Source organism: Rhinoderma darwinii, chromosome 5 (genome assembly GCF_050947455.1).
Source record: "Rhinoderma darwinii isolate aRhiDar2 chromosome 5, aRhiDar2.hap1, whole genome shotgun sequence".
NCBI lineage: Eukaryota > Metazoa > Chordata > Amphibia > Anura > Rhinodermatidae > Rhinoderma > Rhinoderma darwinii.
In genome coordinates, this window is record NC_134691.1 from 208,369,491 (window position 1) to 208,396,180 (window position 26,690).

At 42.9% G+C, this 26,690-nt stretch overlaps 1 protein-coding gene across 4 annotated transcripts in view; it reads right to left on the bottom strand.

Moving 5' to 3' along the window:
• CTNND2 (catenin delta 2) overlaps positions 1 to 26,690 on the bottom strand; it is a 794,124-nt gene that overhangs the window by 286,487 nt on the left and 480,947 nt on the right. For all 4 annotated transcript variants that reach the window (XM_075826901.1, XM_075826902.1, XM_075826899.1 and 1 more), the window contains exon 13: positions 13,272 to 13,389. In XM_075826901.1, coding sequence (XP_075683016.1) covers positions 13,272 to 13,389 — 118 coding nt within the window. The remainder of the gene's footprint in view (positions 1 to 13,271; positions 13,390 to 26,690) is intronic.

The following is a 26,690-nucleotide window of genomic DNA, read 5'->3' on the forward strand; positions in this document are numbered from 1 at the left end:
TTGGCCAGCCGCTTCTCCGCTACGGCGGAACACCCTAGTGGATCCACATACCCCTAGATTGTGACAATGAGATTAATCTACACATTACATTTTACTACCATTATTATTTAATATTATTTCCTATATGTGTTTCATGGTCCCCATATGTCTTAAATAGTGCCTTTTATATATTTTTTACATAAATTTATGCTGTAGGCATTCATTATTACCTTACTTTTACCCATGATGACCTTTTGACATATTACTAGTACAACCAAGAAGCTGTCCTGGACCCTTTTTATGACATTTTAAATATATGCTGGTTTTGTATGTTTTGGATGCTATTGCCGTGGTTTGAAAAAGGAAATTTCTTCCCATTATGTGTTTATGCTTGAGATCGATAAATGGAATATAAGTTCTTTGAGTCTTCCTGTTATTCTCTTCGATTAGAATTGCTGTCTAGGTACTTTTTCCCTTTTTTTCTGCTACTGTCTCTTAACTGAAGTGTTTTCCGACAATGACAGGCTATACCTTGGAGACTGGAGCACCTATTTTGACACGCGAACTACACCGCATTCCAAATTATTATGCAAATGTTAGTTTTCGCTGATTTTCCTAAATAGTCGATGCAAATGACAGTCAGTATAATCTTCAAGCCATCAATCGTTGGAGTATAATGCAAATTTTATTGAACAGATCTCCTAATAACAGATTTTTTTTTAGAAGTAAAAAACTCAAAATGCACTGTTTCAAATTATTATGCACAACAGAGATCAAAACATTTTAAAGGTTGTAAAGAGAACTAAAATGGTAATTTCTTGAATTTGCAGCATCAGGTCATATTTATAGAAATCAAAAGCTCTTTCATTCAAAAAAATCCTAACAGGACAAGTTACTTGTTAACATAGGACCCCTTCTTTGATATCACCTTCACAATTCTTGCATCCATTGAATTTGTGAGTATTTGGACAGTTTCTGCTTGAATATCTTTGCAGGATGTCAGAATAGCCTCCCAGAGCTTCTGTTTTGATGTGCACTGCCTCCCACCCTCATAGATATTTTGCTTGAGGATGCTCCAAAGGTTCTCAATAGGGTTGAGGTCAGGGGAACATGAGGGCCACAACATGAGTTTCTCTCCTTTTATGCCCATAGCAGTCAATGACACAGAGGTATTCTTTGCAGCATGAGATGGTGCATTGTCATGCATGAAGATAATTTTGCTACGGAAGGCACGGTTCTTCTTTTTGTACCACGGAAGGAAGTGGTCAGTCAAACTCTACGTACTTTGCAGAGGTCATTTTCACACCGTCAGGGACCCTAAAGGGGCCTACCAGCTCTCTCCCCATGATTCCAGCCCAAAACATGACTCAGCCACCTCCTTGCTGACGTCGCAGCCTTGTTGGGACAAGGTGGCCATTCACCAACCATCCACTACTCCATCCATCTGGACCATCCAGGGTTGCACGGCACTCATCAGTAAACAACACGGTTTGAAAATTAGTCTTCATGTATTTCTGAGCCCACTGCAACTGTTTCTGCTTGTGAGCATTGTTTAGGGGTGGCCGAATAATAGCTTTATGCACATTTGCAAACCTCTGGAGGATCCTACACCTTGAGGTTTGCGGGACTCCAGAGGCACCAGCGGCTTCAAATACCTGTTTGCTGCTTTGCAATGGCATTTTAGCAGCTGCTCTCCTAATCCTATTAATTTGTCTGGCAGAAACCTTCCTCATTATGCCTTTATCTGAACGAACCCGTCTGATCTCTGAATCAGCCACAAATCTTTTCACAGTACGATGATCACGCTTAAGTTTTCTTGAAATATCCAATGTTTTCATACCTTGTCCAAGGTATTGCACTATTTCACGCTTTTCGGCAGCAGAGAGATCCTTTTTCTTTCCCATATTGCTTGAAACCTGTGGCCTGATTAATAATGTGGAACGTCCTTCTTAAGTAGTTTTCCTTTGATTGGGCACACCTGGAAAACTAATTATCACAGGTGTCTGAGATTGATTACAATAATCCAAAGAGCCCTAAGACACAATACCATCCATGAGTTTAATTGAAAAACTAATAATTAAATTAACCCCTTTACGATAAAGGACGGATATATGCTCCTGTGCAGGAGTTAGTTCCCTCAAAAGGACGGATATATCCGTCCTCTGATCGCGTGGGTACTGCCAGAGTACCCACACGATCAGCGGCAGGAGCACGGCTGTTATACACAGCCTGGCTCCTGCCGCAACTTCTGGAAACGAAGCACGCTCAATAGCGACAGCAACATCTAATGTGATGGACAGAGGGAGGGAGCTGCCTCTGTCACCTCATCAGCGCCCCCGCGCCGTCGGGTTTCCATGGCAGCCGGGGGCCTAACAAAGACCCCCAGGTCTGCCTTCAGCAAATGCCTATTATTGACAGATTGCCTGTCAGTTTTAAACTCGACAGGCAATAATTCTTTGGTATACTAAGTATACCAAAGCATTATATATGCAGATCGCATAGGGAAGCAGAAAAAACAAATGTAAAGCAGTTAAATAAAGTTTGTGAAAAAAATAATAATAATTTACAGTCAAAACAAAATAAAACTTGCCCAAAAAGTGGTTTCATTTAGTAAAAGTGTCAAAACAAATAAAACATACACATATATGGTATCCCCGCGATCGTAACGACTTGAACAATGAAATGAACACATTAATTAAACCACCGAATGAACGGCGTCCAAACAAACAACAGCAAAATTCTCTCTTTTCTCCCAATCCCCCCCCATAAAAAATTAAATAAAAGTTAATCTATAAGTCCTATATACCCCAAAATAGTACTAATGAAAACTAAACCTTGGCCCACATACGGCCACATTGACGGAAAAATAAAAAAGTTACGGCTCTTAGAATGCGGCGATGCAAAAACAAGTAATTTTTTTCTAAAAGGGTTTTTATTGTGCAAACGTAGGAAAACATAGAACACCTTTACATATTTGGTATACTTGTAATCGTGCCGACCAATAGAATAAAGGTAACATGTTATTTACGCTGCATAGTAAACGGCGTAAATTTATAACGTGAAAATCAATGCTGGAATGGATGCTTATTTTCAATTCTCTCCTAAAATAAAGTTAATAAAAGTTAATCTATATAATATAAGCATCTAAAAGTGGTGCAATTACAAAAAAACAAGCATATGTAGACGGAATAAAAACAAAGTTACGACTCTTGGAATGCGACCGTGAAAAAAGAAAAATAATCCTTGGTCATTAACGTGCAAAATGGCCTGTCATTAAGGGGTTAAACTCCTCACAGTGTCTGCTATAAAGAAAGTATATAGTAAATAAGTTTATGATGTATTATTTACTTTATAATCCATTTTAATAAGACTTGTCAGAACAGTGTAAAATTATTAGGCCACCAGAGGTCTAAACTCTGCAGAAAAAATTTGTCATTAAAAGGGTTAAATGTAACCTGTCTAAAATAAAGTGGCATTCCCATCTTGTAATGCTATGGCATATCATTGCATGTGGATTTACAAATCTCTGGATTTGGTTGATAACCCGATGTTTCAAAGCTCAATAATGGATCAGACATTGGGTTACAGGATAGCCACCTGTAGGTAGCACTAGATAGAGATTCTTTCTTCTGGAGGAAAGCTACTTTGCATACTTTTTTCCAGGGAGCACTCAATAACAGGTGGATCTTAATAATGAGTGAATCCCTGCCAGTACAGTTCCCTTTGAAATCAATAATACATTTTTATGGAATATACGCCTAAAGTTTTACTGGTTGTGGTTTAAGATAGCCAGAATTTAATGCTAACCACTATACAGATATATTATATAATTAATGAAATGTCTGTTTTCTACCTAAAAATTAAATAATGTTCAAAGTTAGAGTTACATTTTGAACACAGAATATAAAAAGAAGGATATTTTTACTTTGGAATTTTTACTTCTAAAATTTTAATTTAGTGTTGTTATTCATTAATTGGATTAAATTACTGTAAAGACAACCACAGGCCAGAGTAGGCATGAGCGGTCAGAAATCAGCTTACTTTAACTTAGAATGGGGAGTGTGGCAGGGTTGTCTTCTATCCCATTAGTATCTTATTTACTTTAGTAATTGAGGTTTTGGAAATAAAGATGAGAAACCTCTTAGAATATAGTAGGTTTTCTAATGGGTAATAAGGTCGATAAAATCTTGTTATATGCAGACGATGTTCTTCTGTTTATAGGGGATTTATCTTCGGTCGACCATGTAATTCGGTTATACCAAGAGTTTGGTGAGCGGGCTGGCCTTCAAATCATTTGTCAAAAATCTAGTTCGTTAAATATCTCGGCCGAGGTTAACCCCAATCAGTTTTCCTTCTTGAATATAGGTGTTAGAATATTTAGGCGTGAAAATTTCAAGGGATCCCGCTGACTACATTACACTGAATATAATTCCTCCGTTTGCATCTTTGAGGGGGAAAGTTAAAGCATGGAATAAGTTACCATTGACCATACCTCCAAAAATTGCACTGATCAAAATGTTTTTTTTACCTAAAATATTAAATTTTTCATCCAACTGTCCGATTTGGTTGCCGGATTTTTTTTAAAAACTCTAAAAAGCTATCTCATTAAAAAAATGAATACCTTTATTGAAGACAACAGGAATATTGGCGAGTTTGACGACCTCCCAGACATCACAAGGATATCACATTTATTTAATAATGCACAACTAAAAATTTTTACGGAAGTGCAGAGACTGTACAAGGTCCCTGATTACGGTCTGTTTAGATATTTTCAAATTAAACATGCCTTTTTGACCATTAAATATAAATCACGGTTTGTTCTTACACCTTTTCAATCATTAGAATGTTTAAAAAGTAAGAAATAACTTTTGCCCTAACTATATAAAAAATTCCTTTAACCCCTTAGTGACCAAGCTTGTTTGGACCATAATGACCAAGCCAAATTTGTCAAATCTGGTATGTGTGACTTTATCAGAGAATAACTCTGTGAAAGTTTTGAATATCCAAGTAATTCTGACATTGTTTTTTCGTCACATGTTGTAATTTATTTTAGTGGTAAAAGTAGACTGATACGATTTGCGGAAATAACTTAAAAAATAGAAAAATTGAAGAAATTTTGTAAAAATTATAATTTTTCCCTATTTTTAACTGCAATATGTCACATATGTACACACATACTGTACAATTTTTTTTATTACATATATATTTCCATCTCTTTACTCTATTTTTGCAGCACTTTTGAAAAAAAAAATTAATTTTTGAGCAATTTAGAGGACTTACAAGTTAAGTAATAATTTTATAAATTTTGTAGTACATTTTGTTTTCCTGCACCAAGCCAGGTTTTCATAGGCTCATAGGTGTCAGAATGGTGGAAACCCCCACAAGTGACCCCATTTTGAAAACTAGACCCCTTAAGGTATTTATTAAGGGGTGTTGTAAGTATTTTGACCCCACAGTTTTTTTGTAAGAATTCATGCAAAGCAGGCATAAAAAAATATAATTTAACTTTTTTCATAAAAGTATCACTTTGAAGACCGATTTCTTTGTAAAGCGACCATGAGAATGAAGAAACACACCCAAAAATCTATCACCCTGTTTCTCCTGTTTTCAAAAATGCCCCCATTGTGACCCTAATGCGTTGCCTGGACACACGACAGGGCCCGAAAGGGAGGGAGCACCCGGAGGCTTTCAGGACTCATATTTTGCTTGAAAATGTTTTAGGCCCCACTGTACATTCGGAGAGGTTTTGAACTACCAGAACGATAGAAACTCCCCATAAACGACCCCATTTAGAAAACTAGACCCCTTAAGGTATTTATCTAGGGGTGTAGTGAGTATTTTGACCCCACAGTTTTTTGCTAAATTTAATGCATAGCAGGTGAAAAAAAATAAAAATTCACTTTTTTCATAAAAGTATCACTTTGAAGACCGATTTCTGTGTAAAGCGACTATAAGAATGAAGAAACACACCCCAAAATCTATCACCCTGTTTCTCCTGTTTTCAAAAATGCCCCCACTGTGACCCTAATGCGTTGCCTGAACACACGACAGGGCCCGAAAGGGAGGGAGCACCCGGAGGCTTTCAGGACTCCTATTTTGCTTGAAAATGTTTTAGGCCCCACTGTACATTTGGAGAGGTTTTGAACTACCAGAACGATAGAAACTCCCCATAAACGACCCCATTTAGAAAACTAGACCCCTTAAGGTATTTATCTAGGGGTGTAGTGAGTATTTTGACCACACAGTTTTTTGCTAAATTTAATGCATAGCAGGTGAAAAAATATAAAAATTCACTTTTTTAATAAAAGTATCACTTTGAAGACCGATTTCTGTGTAAAGCGACTATAAGAATGAAGAAACACACGCCAAAATCTATCACCCTGTTTCTCCTGTTTTCAAAAATTCCCCCATTGTGACCCTAATGTGTTGCCTGGACACACAGCAGGGCCCGAAAGAAAGGGAGCACCCGGAGGCTTTCAGGACTCCTATTTTGCTTGAAAATGTTTTAGGCCCCACTGTACATTTGGAGAGGTTTTGAACTACCAGAACGATAGAAACTCCCCATAAACGACCCCATTTAGAAAACTAGACCCCTTAAGGCATTTATCTAGGGGTGTAGTGAGTATTTTGACCCCACAGTTTTTTGCTAAATGTAATGCATAGCAGGTGAAAAAAAAAAAAAAATTCCCTTTTTTCATAAAAGTATCACTTTGAAGACCGATTTCTGTGTAAAGCGACCATAAGAATGAAGAAACACACCCCAAAATCTATCACCCTGTTTCTCCTGTTTTCAAAAATGCCCCCATTGTGACTCTAATGCATTGCCTGGACACACAGCAGGGCTTGAAAGGAAGGGAGCACCCAGAGGCTTTCAGGACTAATATTTTGCTTGAAAATGTTTTAGGCCCCACTGTATATTTGGAGAGGTTTTGAACTACCAGAACGATAGAAACTCCCCATAAACGACCCCATTTAGAAAACTAGACCCCTTAAGGTATTTATCTAGGGGTGTAGTGAGTATTTTGACCCCACAGTTTTTTGCTAAATTTAATGCATAGCAGGTGAAAAAAAATAAAAATTCACTTTTTTAATAAAAGTATCACTTTGAAGACCGATTTCTGTGTAAAGCGACTATAAGAATGAAGAAACACACGCCAAAATCAATCACCCTGTTTCTCCTGTTTTCAAAAATGCCCCCATTGTGACCCTAATGTGTTGCCTGGACACACAGCAGGGCCCGAAAGAAAGGGAGCACCCGGAGGCTTTCAGGACTCCTATTTTGCTTGAAATTGTTTTAGGCCCCACTGTACATTTGGAGAGGTTTTGAACTACCAGAACGATAGAAACTCCCCATAAACGACCCCATTTAGAAAACTAGACCCCTTAAGGTATTTATCTAGGGGTGTAGTGAGTATTTTGACGCCACAGTTTTTTGCTAAATTTAATGCATAGCTGGTGAAATAAAATAAAAAAAACACTTTTTATATAAAAGTATCACTTTGAAGACCGATTTCTTTGTAAAGCGAACATGAAAATGAAGAAACACACCCCAAAATCTATCACCCTGTTTCTCCTGTTTTCAAAAATACTCTCATTGTTGCCATAATCTGCTTATTAGACGTGTGGCTGGGCCAAAAAGAGAGGGAGCACCCTTTGGCTTTCAGGGCACAATTGAATAAATTCTAGGCCCCATATCATGCATTTAGAGGCATTGAGCTGCCTGAACAAAAAAAAACCACGCAGAAATTACCCCATTTTAAAAACTAAACCCCTAAAGGTATTCATCTAGTGGTGTAGTGGGCATGCGGACCAAAAATTTTTTAAAGGAGGAAATAATGGGTATCATTTCAGACACTATGGGTATATAATGTTTTCTTCAAGCTTTTATTACGTTTCCACATGAAATAGAGGAGACGTGGTAGAAGGTTATTTTGTTAGAAATACGCCACATTAATAAATTTGTGCGGCACAGAATAGAAGTGAAGCCGTGTATTCATAACGGATACACGTTGCTATAGACGTATTTGCCTGTACTTATGACTATGTCATGCTGAAGAAGCAGTTGGTGCCATTATGATGTCATTGTGGACAGAATTCTGTCCTAATATAAAATCAGTCAGAGAGGAAAAAATAAACTGTACTGGAGTGACGGGCAATATCTTCAAACAAATGGAGGAAAATGTATCCAACTATGTTGCAAACTCGAGTCTGTTCACTAGCTAGAAGAACACCTGCAGGGCTGTCATGACAAGGATTTTTTTTTTCAGTGACTGGTTGTACAACGTCTCTTTAGCTCCATCAATCCTTATGAGGGACGAATGTGCCAAGTGACGCGGTACACCATAACAGACCCCTGCCCGGCAAGGTAGGAACCGCTATGTGCACAAAACAACCAATCACCTACAGAATATATAAAAGGACAGTGTCCAAAACCATCTATAGGAACAGTAAAGGATCACTAATCCCCAAAATGATGTCAGTATTTCCAGAAGAACCGTAACAAAGCCCATGGTGTATTGATAAGGAACAGCTCAATTATTAGAGATCCTCCAAATAAAAAAAAAAGATCATGCCCGTATCACGGTACAGAATTAGGAATGTAACAGCTGTATGTGGCAGGACATAGTCATAAGAACAGTCAAAATAAAAAAATTGTGGATGTGGGATTTTGTACTGGACAATTAATTCCAGCACTTGATCACCCACAAATAAATAAAAAAAATCATAAGGGGTAAAATTAGTTTCACGGTCTGAAAAAAATGTGCTCTACAACCTCTCCCACAAGAAATAATCCCTACTTGGAAAGCCCACGAACTAAAAAGAAAATATAAAGAAATTGACTCCCTAAAAAGGCCCCCAACCCATTATTTTTTTTTGTGTTAAATTCTAGTAATTTGCAACCGTGTGAAAGGTTTCGAAACAGGGGTAGTTACAAAGGGCTGGTTTTGATGGACACATGGGGCAATAAAAGCGGGTATCCCTCCTCCTGCCATGCCTGCTACATACCCGACACCTTTTTTGGGGATATTTTTGGGTCTCAGTGGAGGGAATAGGGTGTAAAAAGTGGCGCTCTGAAAGCCTGCGCACATCCTCAGATTCGCAGGATTGTGCCGGTATAGTGGACTCAAAAAGGAGATGCTCAATGACCTTCTCCTGAAATTGAAGGAAAGTGAGCGTTCCTTGGGCTTTTTTGAAAATAACAAAACTGTTATAGGTAGCAACCTGGATGAGGTAGATTGCTACCTTTTTGTACCAGGCCTTATTTTTGCGCTTCACCAGGTAAGGCTGAAGCACCTGGTCGGAAAGGTCTACACCCCCCATAAATTTGTTGTAGTCTGTTACACAGACAGGTTTCTGCTTTGCAGTGGTAGCCCCCCTCTCCGTAATTGCCACAGTGGTGTCCGTGTGTACGGTGGACAGCATGTAGACATCCTTCTTGTCGGCCCACTTCACTGCAAGCAATTCCTGACTTGCAAGGGCCATGGATGTTCCCTTTCCCAAACGCCTGGACACCAACTGTTGTGGGAGTCCCACTCTGTTCTTCCGTACTGTCCCACAGGCCCCTGTATTTGCAGCATGGAGGGCTTTATAAAGGGCAACGCTGGTATAAAAATTGTCTGTATAGACGTGGTACCCCTTGTGCAGAAATGGCTCCATTAGGTTCCACACAATTTTGCCAGAGGTGCCAATAGTTTCTGGGCAGCCTGGGGTATAAATTTGGCAGTCCCTGCCTTCATAGATTTTGAAACCGCAGGTGTAACCCGTTGTGCTCTCGCAAACTTTGTACAATTTCACCCCATATCTGGCTCGTTTGGAAGGGATGAATTGACGAAAGGAAAGACGCCCTTTGAAGCTCATGAGCGATTCATCTACTGACAAATTTTTGTCAGGGGTGTACAACTTTAAAAATAAATCATTTAGAAGGGTGATTAATGGCCTTAATTTATTAAGCCGATCATAAGCTGGGTCACTTCTTGGGGGGACTTGGGAATTATCAGTAAAATGCATGAATCGCATTAGGGCCTCATAGCGGTTTCTGGACATCACTGCTGCAAATACAGGGGTAGCGTGGACAGCACTACAAGTCCAGTAGGACCGGACAGAGGGTTTTTTAACCAAACCCATATTGAGGGTAATGCCTAAAAATTTTTTTATTTCTGGGACACTTGTGGGGCTCCACATTCTGGAGTACATAGATGCAGGCTTTTGTAGAACAAACTGCCTAGCATACAGATTAGTCTGCTGGACTATCAAGTCTAGGACCGTATCACATATAAATAAATTAAAAAAATTATAGGGGGTAAAATTTTGGACGTCGACACTAATTCCTGGGGTCGCTTCAAATTGGGGTACTTGGGGGGAAAATGATAGTGCAGGATCCCACATCACGGGAGGGACTGCAACACTCGGCCCTGCACTTGACACCTCTACAGCGACTGACGTATCCACCACCATAGGACTATGGGGTTCAGCGGTGGAATTAGAATCGTCACTGTCACTGTCTGGAACAAATTCTGAAGCGGTGTCTGTTTCGCTTTCAGAAGTGTCGGAACATAGCAAGGCGTAGGCTTGCTCCGCGCTGTACATACGCTGAGACATATTTATAGATGTGTATGTATATATATATATATATATATATATATATATATGCCCTATAAGTCCTAACCCTAAAGTAAACCTAAAATTCTAAAAACGACACAAATATATATTTTTTTTTTATATATATATTTTTTTTATATATTTTTTTTTTTATATAACAGACGTAAAATTTATTCTAAACGGCCCTAAACACGAACGCTAAACTAGCCCTAACCCTAAAGTAACGCTAAACTAACGGTAAACTAGCACTAACGCTAAACTAGAACTAACGGTAAACTAGCACTAACGCTAAACTAGCGCTGACGCTAATCTAGCGCTGACGCTAATATAGATTTGATATATTATATATATATATATATGTGTGTGTATAAGAACTATGATTTTTTATCACTTTTTCTTTCTTCACAGCACAGGACTTAGACTGATTTCTCTCTCCTCTCAGAACAACTACAATGGGAGGAGAGAGAAACACAGCCCATGTCCTGGCTGTGTTTTGAAAATAACTGTCAGTGATCTCTGTGATAGGTTTTATCACAGAGATCACCTGATCAGGGACCAGTCACAACGGTCCCTGATTGTTGCTGTGCCAGATGACGACACAGGTAAGTTATGCAAAGCGCACTCGGGCGCCATTTTGGCGGGGGGGGAATCGGACCGTGGGGGGGGATCGGACCGGGGGGGGGGGGAATCGGACATGAAGGGGAATCGGACGGGGGGGGGGGATCGGACGTGGGAGGGGGGGGGCGCACTATTTACCCGTTCTCTCTCCTCTCTAAGGAGTTATTCCATGAGAGGAGAGAGAAATGGCGATTATCCGCCGGTTTAGCGTGAACGCCGTGAAATAGCGATTCACGGCGATCACGTGACCAGAGACCACTCGTTATGGTCTCTGGTCGTTGCCCCGAACTCTCAGCTACCTTCGGTAGCTGAGAGAACGGAGCCCCGATCTTTAATTTCGGCGCTACTTTAGGCTAATGCGATCACGTTAAAAGGCGTCGCATTAGCCTAAAGCCCATTAGTGAGGAACGTAAAAAGGCGTACTGTTGGTCACTAAGGGGTTAAGGGGATGAAGGAAATCATATTAAATCACAAAGAAAATGGGATAAGGATCTTGGGATTAGGATCGATTGGGGGTTAGTTTATAAACATTTCGGAGGAGCATCATTAAATCACAATCACCTATTTATTTGTTTTATGATCAATCATAGACTTTATTATAAATTGAAGATATTAAAGGTAATAGTGTTAAGGAATAACGATAATTATCAGAAATGTGGTATACATCAAGCGAATCTCATCCACTTCTTGTGATGTTGACCCAAGCTACATAGATACTGGAGTGGAGTAGCAGCATCTATTACTAAATTAATTCAGAAAGAGGTTTCAATCGAACCGATGCTATTTCTTTTTGGCACGTGAATAGAGTGATGCTTTTAGAAAGACACTAAGTAAAGAGGGCATTTTTTTAATAAGATCTGGAGCAGATGGATAGTGGAACTATCCCCGAACAGAAAAAGACCTTAGGGCTGGTTTAACTCCTTCCCGACCGCCCACTGTCTTTTGACGTCAGGCGGTGCGGGTGCTTAGTCTACAGAGACGTCTTTTGGCGTCGCTGTAGATGAGGCTGATGAGCGCTCGTCCTCTAAGAAGGAGCTGTAACTCACAGCTCCTGATCTTAGAGAAGCCTCCTGAACACAGCTGGGGGTCGGCAAACATTCGGACCCCAGCTGTTTAACACTTTGATTACGCGGTCCGTGACCGCAGCAGGAATTCCCCTCTTTGATCGCATCACCGGGATTCCAGTGATGCGATCAAACAATGGGGAATCCCTCTGTAGTCAGCACTGGGGACCTACAAAGGACCCCAGGGCTGTCTGTCCCGTTTTCCTGCTGTACAGAAGTATGCTAATACGTTACAAGTAAAAAATAAAGTTACAAATAAAGTTATCCCTTGATGGGATTAAAAAATAAAAGTAGCAAAACAAATAAATAAAAAAAAAGTCCCAAAAAGAGTCTTTATTTTGCATTAAATACATTTTATTGCCCCTACACTAAATAAAAACAAAAAAGCTACACATATTAGGTATCTACACGACCGTAATAACCTGAAGAATTAATCTAATGGTTTATTTAGCGTGAAACTTGAACGGGATAAAAAACAAAAAAAACTATTCCGAGAATCGCTTTTTCCTATATTCACGGCGTGAAAAATTTTTTTTTTACCCCCAAACTGTGGGGGGAAAAAAAATACTATTTCTCTCGCATAAAACAAGGCCTCATACAGCCACGTCAATGAAAAAATAAAAAAGTTATGGCTGCTGAAACGCAGAGAGGCAAAAACAGAAAAATTGAGCTGGTCATTAAGGTCTTTTCAGGCCCGGTCATTAAGGGGTTAAAATGTGTTAGTAGCTGTTTGAGGAGTAATGTGTTTTTTTTTTCTCTCTCTCCCCTCCGCACGCAATATTTTCCAGGGTTTTAGTGGGCGATTGTTGATTTTCCAGCATTGACTTTTGGGATAGTGTCTGTACAACATAATACATTGTTTAATATAATGTTAACTCGGAACATTTTCTTAGTTTTTTTTGTTATGTAATGTGGAATATTTTGATATTCAATTCAACAAACAATGAAAAAAATAAATAAAAAGTTTGTATAATTATTGTAATTTCTTATTGTACATTGTAAGAAACACACCTTACTATCTATTTCACTGCTTCCTAATGCAGACTGGATGACATAGAGCAAAGCATCAGTCAGTCCATCACACTCTCTCATTCTTCTGCGTGCCTCCTCTCCAGCAGAGCTCACATTCCTGCAAAAAAAATAAAAAGACATAAAAAGAACAACAGAATATATCAGACTAGACAATTTTTATTATTATACAGCCGAGCTATGGTTTTCTTTGCAGTCTTGGGCTAATTCACAGAGAGAATATCTTTCTTTATTTTACTTCAATTTTTAACAGTGGGAAAAAAAAGCTGTGTCCAATTGTTCTATGTACATGAAAGGGATCTTTGAAAAGCCCATTATCAGCTTTTAGAACACACATCTGTCAAAGTTTTGCTGTGGTTTTTCCCAGTGAAAGTCAAACCATAGCATTGACAACAGTGATTGCAATCTCTATAGCAACAGGACTGCTTCTATGAAAAGGCTAAGTGTAGTGCTCCCCGCTCGTCTCACCTCCTCCTGGCGTCCACGCTGCCGCAACCGCTTCAACTGCCAATATTCTTCAATGGGTCCTAGCGTGCTACCCGTTACAAATCTCTGCCGCCTGCCCTGACCATTTGCTATACCTGACCACTCTGCTTCTGCTATGGCAGCTGTCACCAAAGGAGACTACTTCGGGTGTAGCTATCTGGGGTGCCACCGCAGCGAAGTCCACATCCCTGTACAGGTGTTAAAGGGTTTGAACACTGGGGGATCCCTTAGACTTCGCTCCCCGGAGGAGTCCCCAATCAAATCCCTTTGTGACCAGGAGGATTCACACTAGCCCCTGCTAGCTCTGCTACAGTCCAATCCTCGGGCTTCATTACAGTTTGCTCTGGCAATGGACCCCACAGACCCTGCCTGAAGTCTCACACCTGGCTCAGGAACTATCCATCCAGGAAACAAGTTTGCCAGTACCAAATGTACCAACTACTTTCTTTGTGCTTCTTACCTTGGAATACTGGGTCTACTGGTGACCTATTCTAATTACCTTTGGTTGCAGGGGGGTGGTAGAGGGAGATGATAGATGAGGAGTTTTATGGTGCACGGGTAGTTGATGCATTAGCGAACTATGTGTGGAGTTGCAGGGGGAGGGTGTTGGTGGGTGAGGGGAGATCGAGAGAGGTTTTTTTCTTTTCTTTTTATATGTATTTTTTCCCCCTTTGTTGGCCATTTATAAAGAAGAACCAAATAGTGTCATGGAACATTAGGGGGGCTGCTGCAAGACTACAGAAGTACGCTATCTTTAACTTAATTAGGAATTACCTCCTCGCGATTATATGTCTTCAGGAGACCCATTTGGTCAAAGACAAAATTAGCAGCTTTCAGAGAGGCTGGATAGCCCAGTCTTACCATTCGGTTTACACGTCTTTTTCCAGGAGAGTTTTGATATTAATACACAAGAAAGTAGACACTCAGATTTATGACACCCTTATCGATACAGAAGGAAGGTAATCTCATCCTATATGGATGTTTTGATGGCGTAACCTGTGTTCTGCAACGGTATATATCCCCCCGCCTTTTTCGTTATGTGTGATCAAGATGGTTTCGCAATATTTGGTATCGAAACCAAAATGCCCTTTCTTAATAATTGGATACTTCAATGTAGTCATGGATGCTGAGTTAGATCAATTCAGGAAAAATTCAATAACATCACATAGGTCAGCAACTACGCTAATAGGTTTAACATCTGAATTGGGCTGGGTCGATATATGGCAGATGAGGAACCCACATGTTAAGAATTTTTCATGCTTTACAAGTTCTACGGAGGTGATGTCAAGAATTGACGTTACCTTCATTAACCCCTTAACGACCGGGACTATTTTGCTCTTAATGACCAAGCATTCTTTTGTATTTTTCTTATCTTCAACATCCAAGAGTTATAACTTTTTTATTTTTCCGTCAACATAGGTGTATTAGGGCTAGTTTTTTGCGGGACGAGTTGTGTTTTTCAACGGCACCATTTTTTGGTGCATATATTATATTGATTAACTTTTATTAACTTTTTTGGTGGAAGGGAATTGAAAAAAATGCTATTCCTGCATTGTTTTTCCCGTTTAAAATTTACGCCGTTCACTATGTGGTATAAATATCACGTTAAATTTATTCTATTGGTCAGTACGATTACGGCGATACCACATATGTATAGGTTTTTTATATTTTACTATGTTTGCACAATAAAAAATCTTTTAAACAAAAATAATACATTTTTGCATAACCGCATTCCAAGAGCCAAAACGTTATTATTTTTCGGTTAATATCGCCATATGAGGGCTTGTTTTTTGCGGGACAAGGTGTAGTTTTCATCGTTACTATTTTGATGTGCATGGGACTTATTAATTAACTTTTATTATATTATTTTGGTGGGGGAATGGAGAAAAAAAGCGATTTTTCAGGTTTTTTTGTACGGCGTTCACTATACAGATGAATTAATGTGTTAACTTTATTCTTTGTGTCGTTACAATCGCAGTGATACCATATATTTGTACTTTTCATGTTTTTTTTACACTTTTATTAAATAAAACCACTTTTTATGGAAAAAAAATGGTTGTCATTTATTTTTACTGTTGACGTTTTTTTTATATTTTTAAAAACTTTATTTGACTGTTTTTAATTATTTTTTAAGTCCTACTAGGGGACTTCACCATGCGATCTTCTGATAGCAAATATAATGCTTTGGTATACTTAGTAAAACTGACAGGCAATCTACACTGTGTTCCAAATTATTATGCACATTGGATTTAAGTGTCATAAACATTTAATTATTAGTTTTTCAATTAAACTCATGGATGGTATTGTGTCTTAGGCTGGGTTCACACGACCTATTTTCAGACATAAATGAGGCGTATTATGCCTCGTTTTACGTCTGAAAATAGGGCTCCAATACGTCGGCAAACATCTGCCCATTCATTTGAATGGGTTTGCCGACGTACTGTGCAGACAACCTGTCATTTACGCGTCGTCATTTGACAGCTGTCAAACGACGAAGCGGAAAAATACAGCCTCGTCAAAAGAAGTGCAGGACACTTCTTTCAGACGTAATTTGAGCCGTTCTTCATTGAACTCAATGAAGCACAGCTTAAAATTTACGGCTGTCAGAGAAGTCTCGCAAAATGCGAGGAGCAATTACGTCTGAAACGAGGCAGCTGTTTTCTCCTGAAAACAGTCCATCATTTCAGACATAAAAGCCTCTCACCGTGTGCACATACCCTAAGGGCTCTTTGGATCATTGTAATCAATCTCAGACACCTGTGATAATTAATTTGCCAGGTGTGCTCAATCAAAGGAAAATTACTTAAGAAGGACGTTCCACATTATTAATCAGGCCACAGGTTTCAAGCAATATGGGAAAGAAAAAGGATCTCTCTGCTGCCGAAAAGCGTGAAATAGTGCAATACCTTGGACAAGGTATGTGTAGCGCCCATGGCCGCGGGCCGTCGGGTTTACCCACCTCCCGACGCCCGCAGCCATGGATCTGTGAGCGCTGGCCTCCGTCTCCCTCCTAGGAGATGCCAGCGCTCACTTCCGCTCCGTCCGGCTGGGTCCCGTAGGGTGCGCGTGCACGCTCGCGCCCGGCCTTAAAGGGCCAGCGCGCGCAATTAGGAAATCGTCATCATGATCAACTGCCACGATTTCCTGGTCTATAAGAAGGCCCCTGGCCTTCTAATCCTTGCCTGAGCGTTGTTAGTCTTTCCCAGTCTGTCTCGCAAATGGTCCCTTAGTGTCTCCCGTTCCAGCTGTTACCCGTGCCCTGTTACCGTTCCTGTATTCCGTATTGTTCCTGTGCCTACCCGCGTTCAAGTGTCTTCTGCCACGTCAAGTGCCATCTGCCACGCCAAGTGCCATCTGCCACGTCAAGTGCCATCTGCCACGTCAAGTGCCATCTGCCACGTCAAGTGTCTACCACTCATCGGATACGGCCCGCCACGTCTGGCGCCATTTGCCGCACCTGCCTCCACCCGTGCTGAAGCCACAGCCACCGCCCGGACTAATTCAGGTACCCAAGCATTACTGTCTGCCATTTTACGTTCGCATAGACTGTGACCTGGTCAGCTGCCTCCCCGCTACGGCGGAGCGGCCTAGTGGGTCCACAAACCCAGTGTCCGTGACAGTATGAAAACATTGGATTTTTCAAGAAAACTTAAGCGTGATCATCGTACTGTGAAAAGATTTGTGGCTGATTCAGAGCACAGACGGGTTCGTTCAGATAAAGGCATAATGAGGAAGATTTCTGCCAGACAAATTAATAGAATTAGGAGAGCAGTTGCTAAAATGCCATTGCAAAGCAGCAAACAGGTATTTGAAGCCGCTGGTGCCTCTGGAGTCCCATGAACCTCAAGGTGCAGGATCCTCCAGAGATTTACAAGTGTGCATAAAGCTATTATTCGGCCACCCCTAAACAATGCTCACAAGCAGAAACGGTTGCAGTGGGCTCAGAAATACATGAAGACTAATTTTCAAACCGTGTTGTTTACTAATGAGTGCCGTGCAACCCTGGATGGTCCAGATGGATGGAGTAGTGGATGGTTGGTGAATGGCCACCACGTCCCAACAAGGCTGCGACGTCAGCAAGGAGGTGGCGGAGTCATGTTTTGGGCTGGAATCATGGGGAGAGAGCTGGTAGGCCCCTTTAGCGTCCCTGACGGTGTAAAAATGACCTCTGCAAAGTACGTAGAGTTTATGACTGACCACTTTCTTCCGTGGTACAAAAAGAAGAACCGTGCCTTCCGTAGCAAAATTATCTTCATGCATGACAATGCACCATCTCATGCTGCAAAGAATACCTTTGTGTCATTGGCTGCTATGGGTATAAAAGGAGAGAAACTCATGGTGTGGCCCTCATGTTCCCCTGACCTCAACCCTATTGAGAACCTTTGGAGCATCCTCAAGCAAAATATCTATGAGGGTGGGAGGCAGTGCACATCAAAACAGAAGCTCTGTGTTAGGGATCTGCCAGGTACTACGTCTAGGTATACTCCTGGGATTAATCAATCCACACCTGAGGCCAGACCTGTTCGACTGACACCCTCTCCCACCAACCAGGGTGGCAGACTCAGGAGTGGGAGAGCCTATCGCGGCCTGGTCAGTCGGAGTTAGCTCCGCCCCCTGTCCTTTATTACCTGCTGTGTTCTCCTCCTCAGTGCTTGTAATTCTTTTGGATTCCTGGCCCCACTGCTGCTTGCTCCAGCCTGCTTCTGCCGTGCTTCTGCCTTGCTGCTGTTCTGCTTAACCTGCTTTGCTTTGCCTTCGGCTTGCTTCCTCCTCCGTGCTCTCTTGGGTATACTCCACCTTATCCTGGTCCTGACTACTCATTCACCGCTCCGTTTCCTCGCGGCGTTCCGTGGGCTACTGCCCCTTCCCTTGCGTGTTCCCTGTTTGTTTTCCCGTGCACTTAGACAGCGTAGGGACCGCCGCCCAGTTGTACCCCGTCGCCTAGGGCGGGTCGTTGCAAGTAGGCAGGGACAGGGCGGTGGGTAGATTAGGGCTCACTTTCCCTTCACCTCCTTCCTGCCATTACATAATTACAAGCCTCTTACCTAGTCTACGATTTCCCCTACGCTGACGCTATCATGGACCCCCTTGAGACCCTGACCCAGCAGATGCAGGGCCTCTCCCTACAGGTCCAGGCCCTGGCCCAGAGGGTCAACCAGGGTGACGCTGCCGTAGTAGTTCCCCTCACCTCACCTCTAGAACCCGACCTCAAGTTACCTGACCGGTTCTCAGGGGACCGTAAGACGTTTCTCTCCTTCCGGGAGAGTTGCAGACTGTATTTCCGCCTTAAACCCCACTCCTCAGGTTCCGAGAACCAGCGGGTGGGTATCATCATATCCCGACTCCAGGAAGGGCCCCAAGAGTGGGCCTTCTCCTTGGCTCCTGACGCCCCTGAACTTTCCTCTGTTGATCGCTTTTTCTCTGCCCTCGGACTCATTTACGACGAGACTGACAGGACTGCTTTAGCCGAGAGTCAGCTGGTGACCTTACGTCAGGGTAGGAGACCGGTTGAGGAGTACTGTTCTGATTTTAGAAAGTGGTGCGTAGCTTCTCGGTGGAACGATCCGGCCCTAAGGTGCCAGTTTAGGTTAGGATTATCTGACGCCCTGAAGGATCTGCTGGTTAGCTACCCCTCTTCTGACTCCCTTGACCAGGTTATGGCCCTAGCAGTACGACTTGACCGACGTCTCAGGGAAAGTCAGCTTGAACGCTTCAATGTGCTCCCCTCTGACTTTTCTGCGATCCCCCCCGAGGTCCCGTCTCCTCGCCCCTCCACGGAGGACTCAGAGGTACCTATGCAACTCGGGGCCTCCATGTCCCCTCGACAACGTAGGGAGTTTTGCAGAATGAAGGGTCTCTGCTTCTACTGTGGGGACGACAAGCATCTTCTGAACACCTGTCCCAGGCGCAAGAATAAAAAGCCGGAAAACTTCCGCGCCTAAGTGATCATCGGGGAGGTCACTTGGGCGCACAGGTATTTCCCGTTAATGTGAAACGCAATAAAATTTTGCTTCCCTTTCAGGTCTCGTTTGCTGGTCGGTCTGCCACTGGCAGTGCCTTCGTGGATTCTGGCTCATCTGCTAATATCATGTCTGTGGAATTTGCTATGTCTCTAAAAATGCCTTTTATTGATTTACCTTATCCTATCCCTGTAGTAGGTATCGACTCAACTCCCCTTGCTAATGGTTATTTTACTCAGCATACTCCTGTTTTTGAACTCCTGGTTGGCTCCATGCATTTGGAGCAGTGCTCTGTACTGGTGATGCAGGGATTATCGTCTGATCTGGTATTAGGTCTTCCCTGGTTGCAGTTGCATAATCCCACGTTTGATTGGAATACTGGGGATCTCACCAAATGGGGTAATGAATGTCTTATGTCATGTCTTTCTGTTAACTCTATTTCTCCCCGGGAGGAGGTAAACACGCTTCCTGAGTTTGTTCAGGACTTCGCCGATGTGTTTTCTAAGGAGGCCTCCGAGGTGTTGCCCCCCCATAGAGATTACTATTGCGCCATCGATTTGGTGCCTGGTGCCAAGCTTCCTAAGGGTAGGATATTTAATCTTTCATGTCCTGAACGTGAAGCTATGAGGGTGTATATCCAAGAATGCCTGGCCAAGGGTTTCATTCGCCCCTCGACTTCTCCTATAGGTGCTGGCTTCTTCTTTGTGGGGAAGAAGGATGGTGGTCTTAGGCCGTGCATTGATTATCGTAACCTGAATAAGGTCACCGTAAGGAACCAGTACCCACTTCCTTTGATTCCGGATCTTTTTAATCAGGTTCAGGGAGCCCAATGGTTTTCTAAGTTCGATCTACGGGGAGCATATAACCTTATCCGCTTCAAAGAGGGGGATGAGTGGAAAACTGCGTTCAACACACCCGAGGGTCATTTCGAATACCTGGTCATGCCCTTTGGGTTGTGTAATGCCCCTGCTGTCTTCCAGAATTTTATTAATGAAATCCTGAGAGATTACCTGGGTAATTTTCTTGTTGTGTACCTTGATGACATACTGGTGTTTTCCAAGGACTGGTCCTCCCATGTGGAGCATGTCAGGAAGGTGCTCCAGGTCCTTCGGGAGAATAATCTGTTTGCTAAGACTGAAAAATGTGTCTTTGGGGTACAGGAGATACCATTTTTAGGGCAAATCCTCACTCCTCATGAATTCCGCATGGACCCTGCCAAGGTTTAGGCTGTGGCGGAATGGGTCCAACCTGCCTCCCTTAAGGCGTTACAGTGTTTTTTAGGGTTCGCCAACTATTACAGGAGATTTATTGCCAACTTCTCGGTCGTCGCTAAGCCTCTTACGGACCTTACTCGCAAGGGTGCTGATGTCCTCCATTGGCCCCCTGAGGCCGTCCAGGCCTTTGAGACCCTCAAGAAGTGCTTTATCTCGGCCCCGTGCTGATTCAGCCCAACCAAGAGGAGCCATTTATTGTGGAGGTTGACGCATCCGAGGTGGGAGTGGGGGCCGTCTTGTTCCAAGGTACCAGCTCCCTCACCCATCTCCGCCCCTGTGCTTACTTCTCTAGGAAGTTTTCGCCCACGGAGAGTAACTATGATATTGGCAACCGCGAACTTCTAGCCATTAAATGGGCTTTTGAAGAGTGGCGGCACTTCCTGGAGGGGGCCAGACACCAGGTAACGGTCCTTACGGATCACAAGAATCTGGTTTTCCTAGAATCGGCCCGGAGGCTTAATCCTAGACAAGCTCGGTGGGCACTATTCTTTACCAGATTTAATTTCTTGGTTACCTATAGGGCTGGGTCCAAGAATATTAAGGCTGATGCCCTGTCACGTAGTTTCATGGCCAATCCTCCTTCAGAGAAAAATCCTGCTTGTATTTTACCCCCTGGTATAATCATTTCTGCCACGGATTCTGATTTAGCTTCTGATATCGCGGCTGATCAGGGTGCAGCTCCCGGGAACGTCCCTGGGGACAAACTGTTTGTTCCCCTGCAATACCGGCTAAGGGTACTCAGGGAAAACCATGACTCCGCTCTATCTGGTCATCCTGGCATCTTGGGCACCAAACACCTCATTACCAGAAACTATTGGTGGCCTGGGTTGCCTAAAGACGTTAGGGCTTACGTCGCCGCTTGTGAGGTTTGCGCTAGGTCCAAAACCCCTAGGTCCCGACCTGCGGGCCTACTACGTTCCTTGCCCATTCCCCAGAGACCTTGGACCCATATCTCCATGGATTTTATCACCGATTTGCCTCCATCTCAGGGCAAGTCAGTGGTGTGGGTGGTAGTAGACCGCTTCAGCAAGATGTGCCACTTTGTGCCCCTTAAGAAGCTACCTAACGCCAAGACGTTAGCTTCTTTGTTTGTGAAACACATCCTGCGTCTCCATGGGGCCCCAGTCAATATCGTTTCTGACAGAGGGGTACAATTTGTTTCCTTATTTTGGAGAGCCTTTTGTAAAAAGTTGGAGATTGATCTGTCCTTCTCCTCCGCCTTCCATCCCGAAACTAATGGCCAAACGGAGAGGACTAACCAGTCCCTGGAACAATATTTAAGGTGTTTCATCTCTGACTGTCAATTCGATTGGGTCTCATTCCTTCCCCTTGCTGAATTTTCCCTGAATAACCGGGTCAGTAACTCGTCAGGGGTCTCCCCGTTTTTCTGTAATTTCGGGTTTAACCCAAGGTTCTCCTCCGTTTCCCCTGGTTGTTCCAATAATCCTGAGGTAGAGGATGTTCATCGGGAACTGTGCACTGTCTGGGCCCAGGTTCAGAAGAACCTAGAGGCGTCCCAGAGCGCACAAAAGATTCAGGCGGATAGTAGACGTTCTGCTAACCCCCGTTTTGTCGTCGGGGATTTGGTCTGGTTGTCGTCCAGGAACTTGCGCCTTAAGGTCCCGTCCAGGAAGTTTGCTCCCCGATTTATTGGGCCTTATAAGATCATTGAAGTCCTCAACTCTGTATCCTTCCGTCTGGAGCTGCCCCCATCCTTTCGCATACATGACGTCTTCCATGCCTCCCTCCTTAAACGCTGCTCCCCGTCCTGGTCCCCCTCGAGGAAACCTCCTGTTCCCGTTCTCACCCCTGAGGGGGTGGAATTCGAGGTGGCCAAGATTATGGACAGTAGGATGGTCCAGGGCTCCCTCCAGTACCTGGTCCATTGGAGAGGGTACGGGCCGGAGGAGAGGACTTGGGTACCTGCCCGTGATGTTCACGCTGGGGTATTGATCAGGAGGTTCCACCTTCTCTTCCCTACTAAATCGGGTCCTCTTAGTAAGGGTCCGGTGGCCCCTCATAAAAGGGGGAGTACTGTTAGGGATCTGCCAGGTACTACGTCTAGGTATACTCCTGGGATTAATCAATCCGCACCTGAGGCCAGACCTGTTCGACTGACACCCTCTCCCACCAACCAGGGTGGCAGGCTCAGGAGTGGGAGAGCCTATCGCGGCCTGGTCAGTCGGAGTTAGCTCCGCCCCCTGTCCTTTATTACCTGCTGTGTTCTCCTCCTCAGTGCTTGTAATTCTTTTGGATTCCTGGCCCCACTGCTGCTTGCTCCAGCCTGCTTCTGCCGTGCTTCTGCCTTGCTGCTGTTCTGCTTAACCTGCTTTGCTTTGCCTTCGGCTTGCTTCCTCCTCCGTGCTCTCTTGGGTATACTCCACCTTATCCTGGTCCTGACTACTCATTCACCGCTCCGTTTCCTCGCGGCGTTCCGTGGGCTACTGCCCCTTCCCTTGCGTGTTCCCTGTTTGTTTTCCCGTGCACTTAGACAGCGTAGGGACCGCCGCCCAGTTGTACCCCGTCGCCTAGGGCGGGTCGTTGCAAGTAGGCAGGGACAGGGCGGTGGGTAGATTAGGGCTCACTTTCCCTTCACCTCCTTCCTGCCATTACACTCTGGGAGGCTATTCTGACATCCTGCAAAGATATTCAAGCAGAAACTGTCCAAATACTCACAAATTCAATGGATGCAAGAATTGTGAAGGTGATATCAAAGAAGGGGTCCTATGTTAACATGTAACTTGGCCTGTGAAGTTTTTTTTTATTGAAAGAGCTTTTGATTTCTGTAAATATCACCCCCTGATGCTGCAAATTCAAGAAATTACCATTTTAGTTCTCTTTACAACCTTTAAAATGTTTTGATCTCTGTTGTGCATAATAATTTGAAACAGTGCATTTTGAGTTTTTTTACTTCTAAAAAAAAATCTGTTAACATTAGGAGATTTGTTCAATAAAATTCGCATTATACTCCAACGGTTGATGGCTTGAAGATTATACTAACTGTCATTCGCATCGACTATTTAGGAAAATCAGCGAAAAATAACATTTGCATAATAATTTGGAGCGCGGTGCATACAGTATAAGTTAAATCAGGATATATTAATCCCTATTTTAGTGGAAACAGCTAATTTTTCCTATGTAAGAGGTAGGCTTCCCGAATCTGTGGAGGCCGCATAAATGTTTGTGATCCCTAAGAAAGATAAGGACCCTCTCTGGCCGGACTCTTACTGCCTATTTCACTGTTGAATACCGAAGAAAAGCCGTTGGCCAAGGTTTTGGCCGGAAGAATGATGAAGGTAATTGTAAAGTCCGTGGCTACGGGCTGTCAGTTCCGTTCCAATCCTGACAGCCGCAGCCACGACGCCAGCGCTTGCGTCCACTCACCTCAGCCGGATCCCGTTGTGGATGAACTTTGACCTGTGAGTACCCTGGACTATAAGAGGGGTCCAGCCCCCTAGTTCGATGCCTGAGCGTTGTTGTGTTCCCTAGTTTGTCTATGTGATGGCCTCGTAGTGTAGTACCTGTTCCAGTCCCTGTTCAAGTCCCTGCACCTGTTCCAGTTCCTAGCATTCCATACCTTCCTGGTCGAGCACTGAGCTGTGCCAAAGTCGTGCAGTGCTGCTTCCACGTCTGACCTGCTTCAACTCGCCTGACGTCCGCCTGCTACCTAGTCCCAGCCGAGCCTGCCCTGCTGCTGTCTGAGCTGCCACAGGTACCTATAGAACTATAGACTCTTACGTGCTCCCTGTTGGCCAGCTGCCTTACCGCCAAGGCGGTACAGCCCAGTGGGTCCACAGACCCTTCGTGACAGTAATGAACAGTAGAATTCACCCGGATCAGACTGGCGGGATAATGGTAAAGAACGTCCGCCGAGTCTTTGCTCCTTTACAATACAGGAAAGTGTACGCTAAGAAGGGTGCTATCCCTTCAATAGATGATATGAAAGCTTTCGATACAGTCTTGGATTAAATTACTGCATAGACAACCACAGGCCAGAGTAGGCATGAACGGCCAGAAATCAGCTTCTTTTAACTTAGAAAGGGGAGTGTGGCAAGGTTGTCCTTTATCCCCCCTCTTATTTACTTTGGTAATTGAGGTTTTGTCAGTGAAGAACCTCTGAGAATATAGTGGGTTTCCAAATGGGTAATAAGGTCGATAAAATCTTTTTAATCAACAATGTTTTTTATTGAAAAAATTTTCAGTACAAATTATGCATTGCAAGGACAAGAATAACATACTCATCATCACATAAAGTTTATCAAAACAAACAACTGCATCAAAAAATTATGCTTAAGATAGAGTAATTACATATTTAACTCTTGGGCCTATAGCTTCCCAGGCAACCCCTAAGCATCACGGAAATATACAGTTCTGAGGAAGAAGCAACCACCCCCTCCATTCCTCTGTAAATCTTGTGAATCTGTGAGTTTTATATGCTATCATTTTTTCATAAGCACACGTAACATTCAGCATAGTATGAATCTCATCAATGGACGGAATGGTTGTACTCCTCCAGTATCTGGTTATTGCTAATTTGGTAGCTAATAAAAAATGAGCAACCAGCACCCTAAACTCCCTCGGTATCTCCTCAAGACCCAGTAAAAGGAGTGCCAGAGACGGTGATGTGTGCATATTAGTTTTACATATTCGGGAAATAGTTCTGAATATCGAGGACCACAAGGACTGAAGATAAGGACATGACCACAATATATGAAGCAGTGTGCCCCTATGTCCACACCCTCTCCAACATAGATTGGAAGAATTAGGATATATATGGCTCAACCTATCAGGCGTATAATACCAACGCAGTACCGTCTTGATAGCAGACTCGTAATGCGAGACGCATGCAAAGGTAGTAGTGATGAATTTCAAAGAGAATTTCCACTGGGATGTTTCAAAGACCTGTTTCAATTCCTTTTCCCATGCCAGGAATGGAGACGTTTTAAGAAATAAGGACTTTGAACCCATGAGTGAGTAAATAGGTCTAAGGCGGACTGGAGTACTTGATGGGGCTGACCATAGTTGAAACACCTCCTCGTTGGCTGTTAATTGAGTATAGTCTCCCGTAGATAGGAGGTGTCTTATTCTTAAATACTTATAGAAATCTTTATGGGAGATGCCATATTTATGTGTTATATCGGAATATGGAGCTAATTGAGCCTCTTCCATCATATCATTGAGGTATACAATGCCTCTTTCTTTCCAGGGTCTCAAATCCATATCGCTTAAGGCTATGCAGAAAATCTCGATAGGTGTTACCTTCTGAATTGAAAACTTTGTATTCGGACTACGTGAATGAAACTGTTTCCAATAATACAAGGAAGTATGTAGAAAGTAAGGAAGAGAGGTAGGTATGACTATGGGCATTAGTGAAGCCAATAGTAAAGCCCTCAAGTTATGGCTAGGTGCCCAAAAAGTCTCAATATGTATCCAATGTTGTGAGACATCACCTGTCCACCAGTTTCTTAAGAGCGAGACTTGAGTTGCACAAAAATAATCTTGAATATTGGGTAGACTCAGACCTCCACATTTTTTATCTCTACTCAAGATCGAGGAAGCGATTCTGGGTCTTCCCAGCTTCCAAATAAATGTATTCAACAGTTTCTGCACCTTATTGAAGAAGGAACTCGGTAGTTTAATAGGGACCGTTTCTAAATATATACAGCATTTTTGGTAGAATT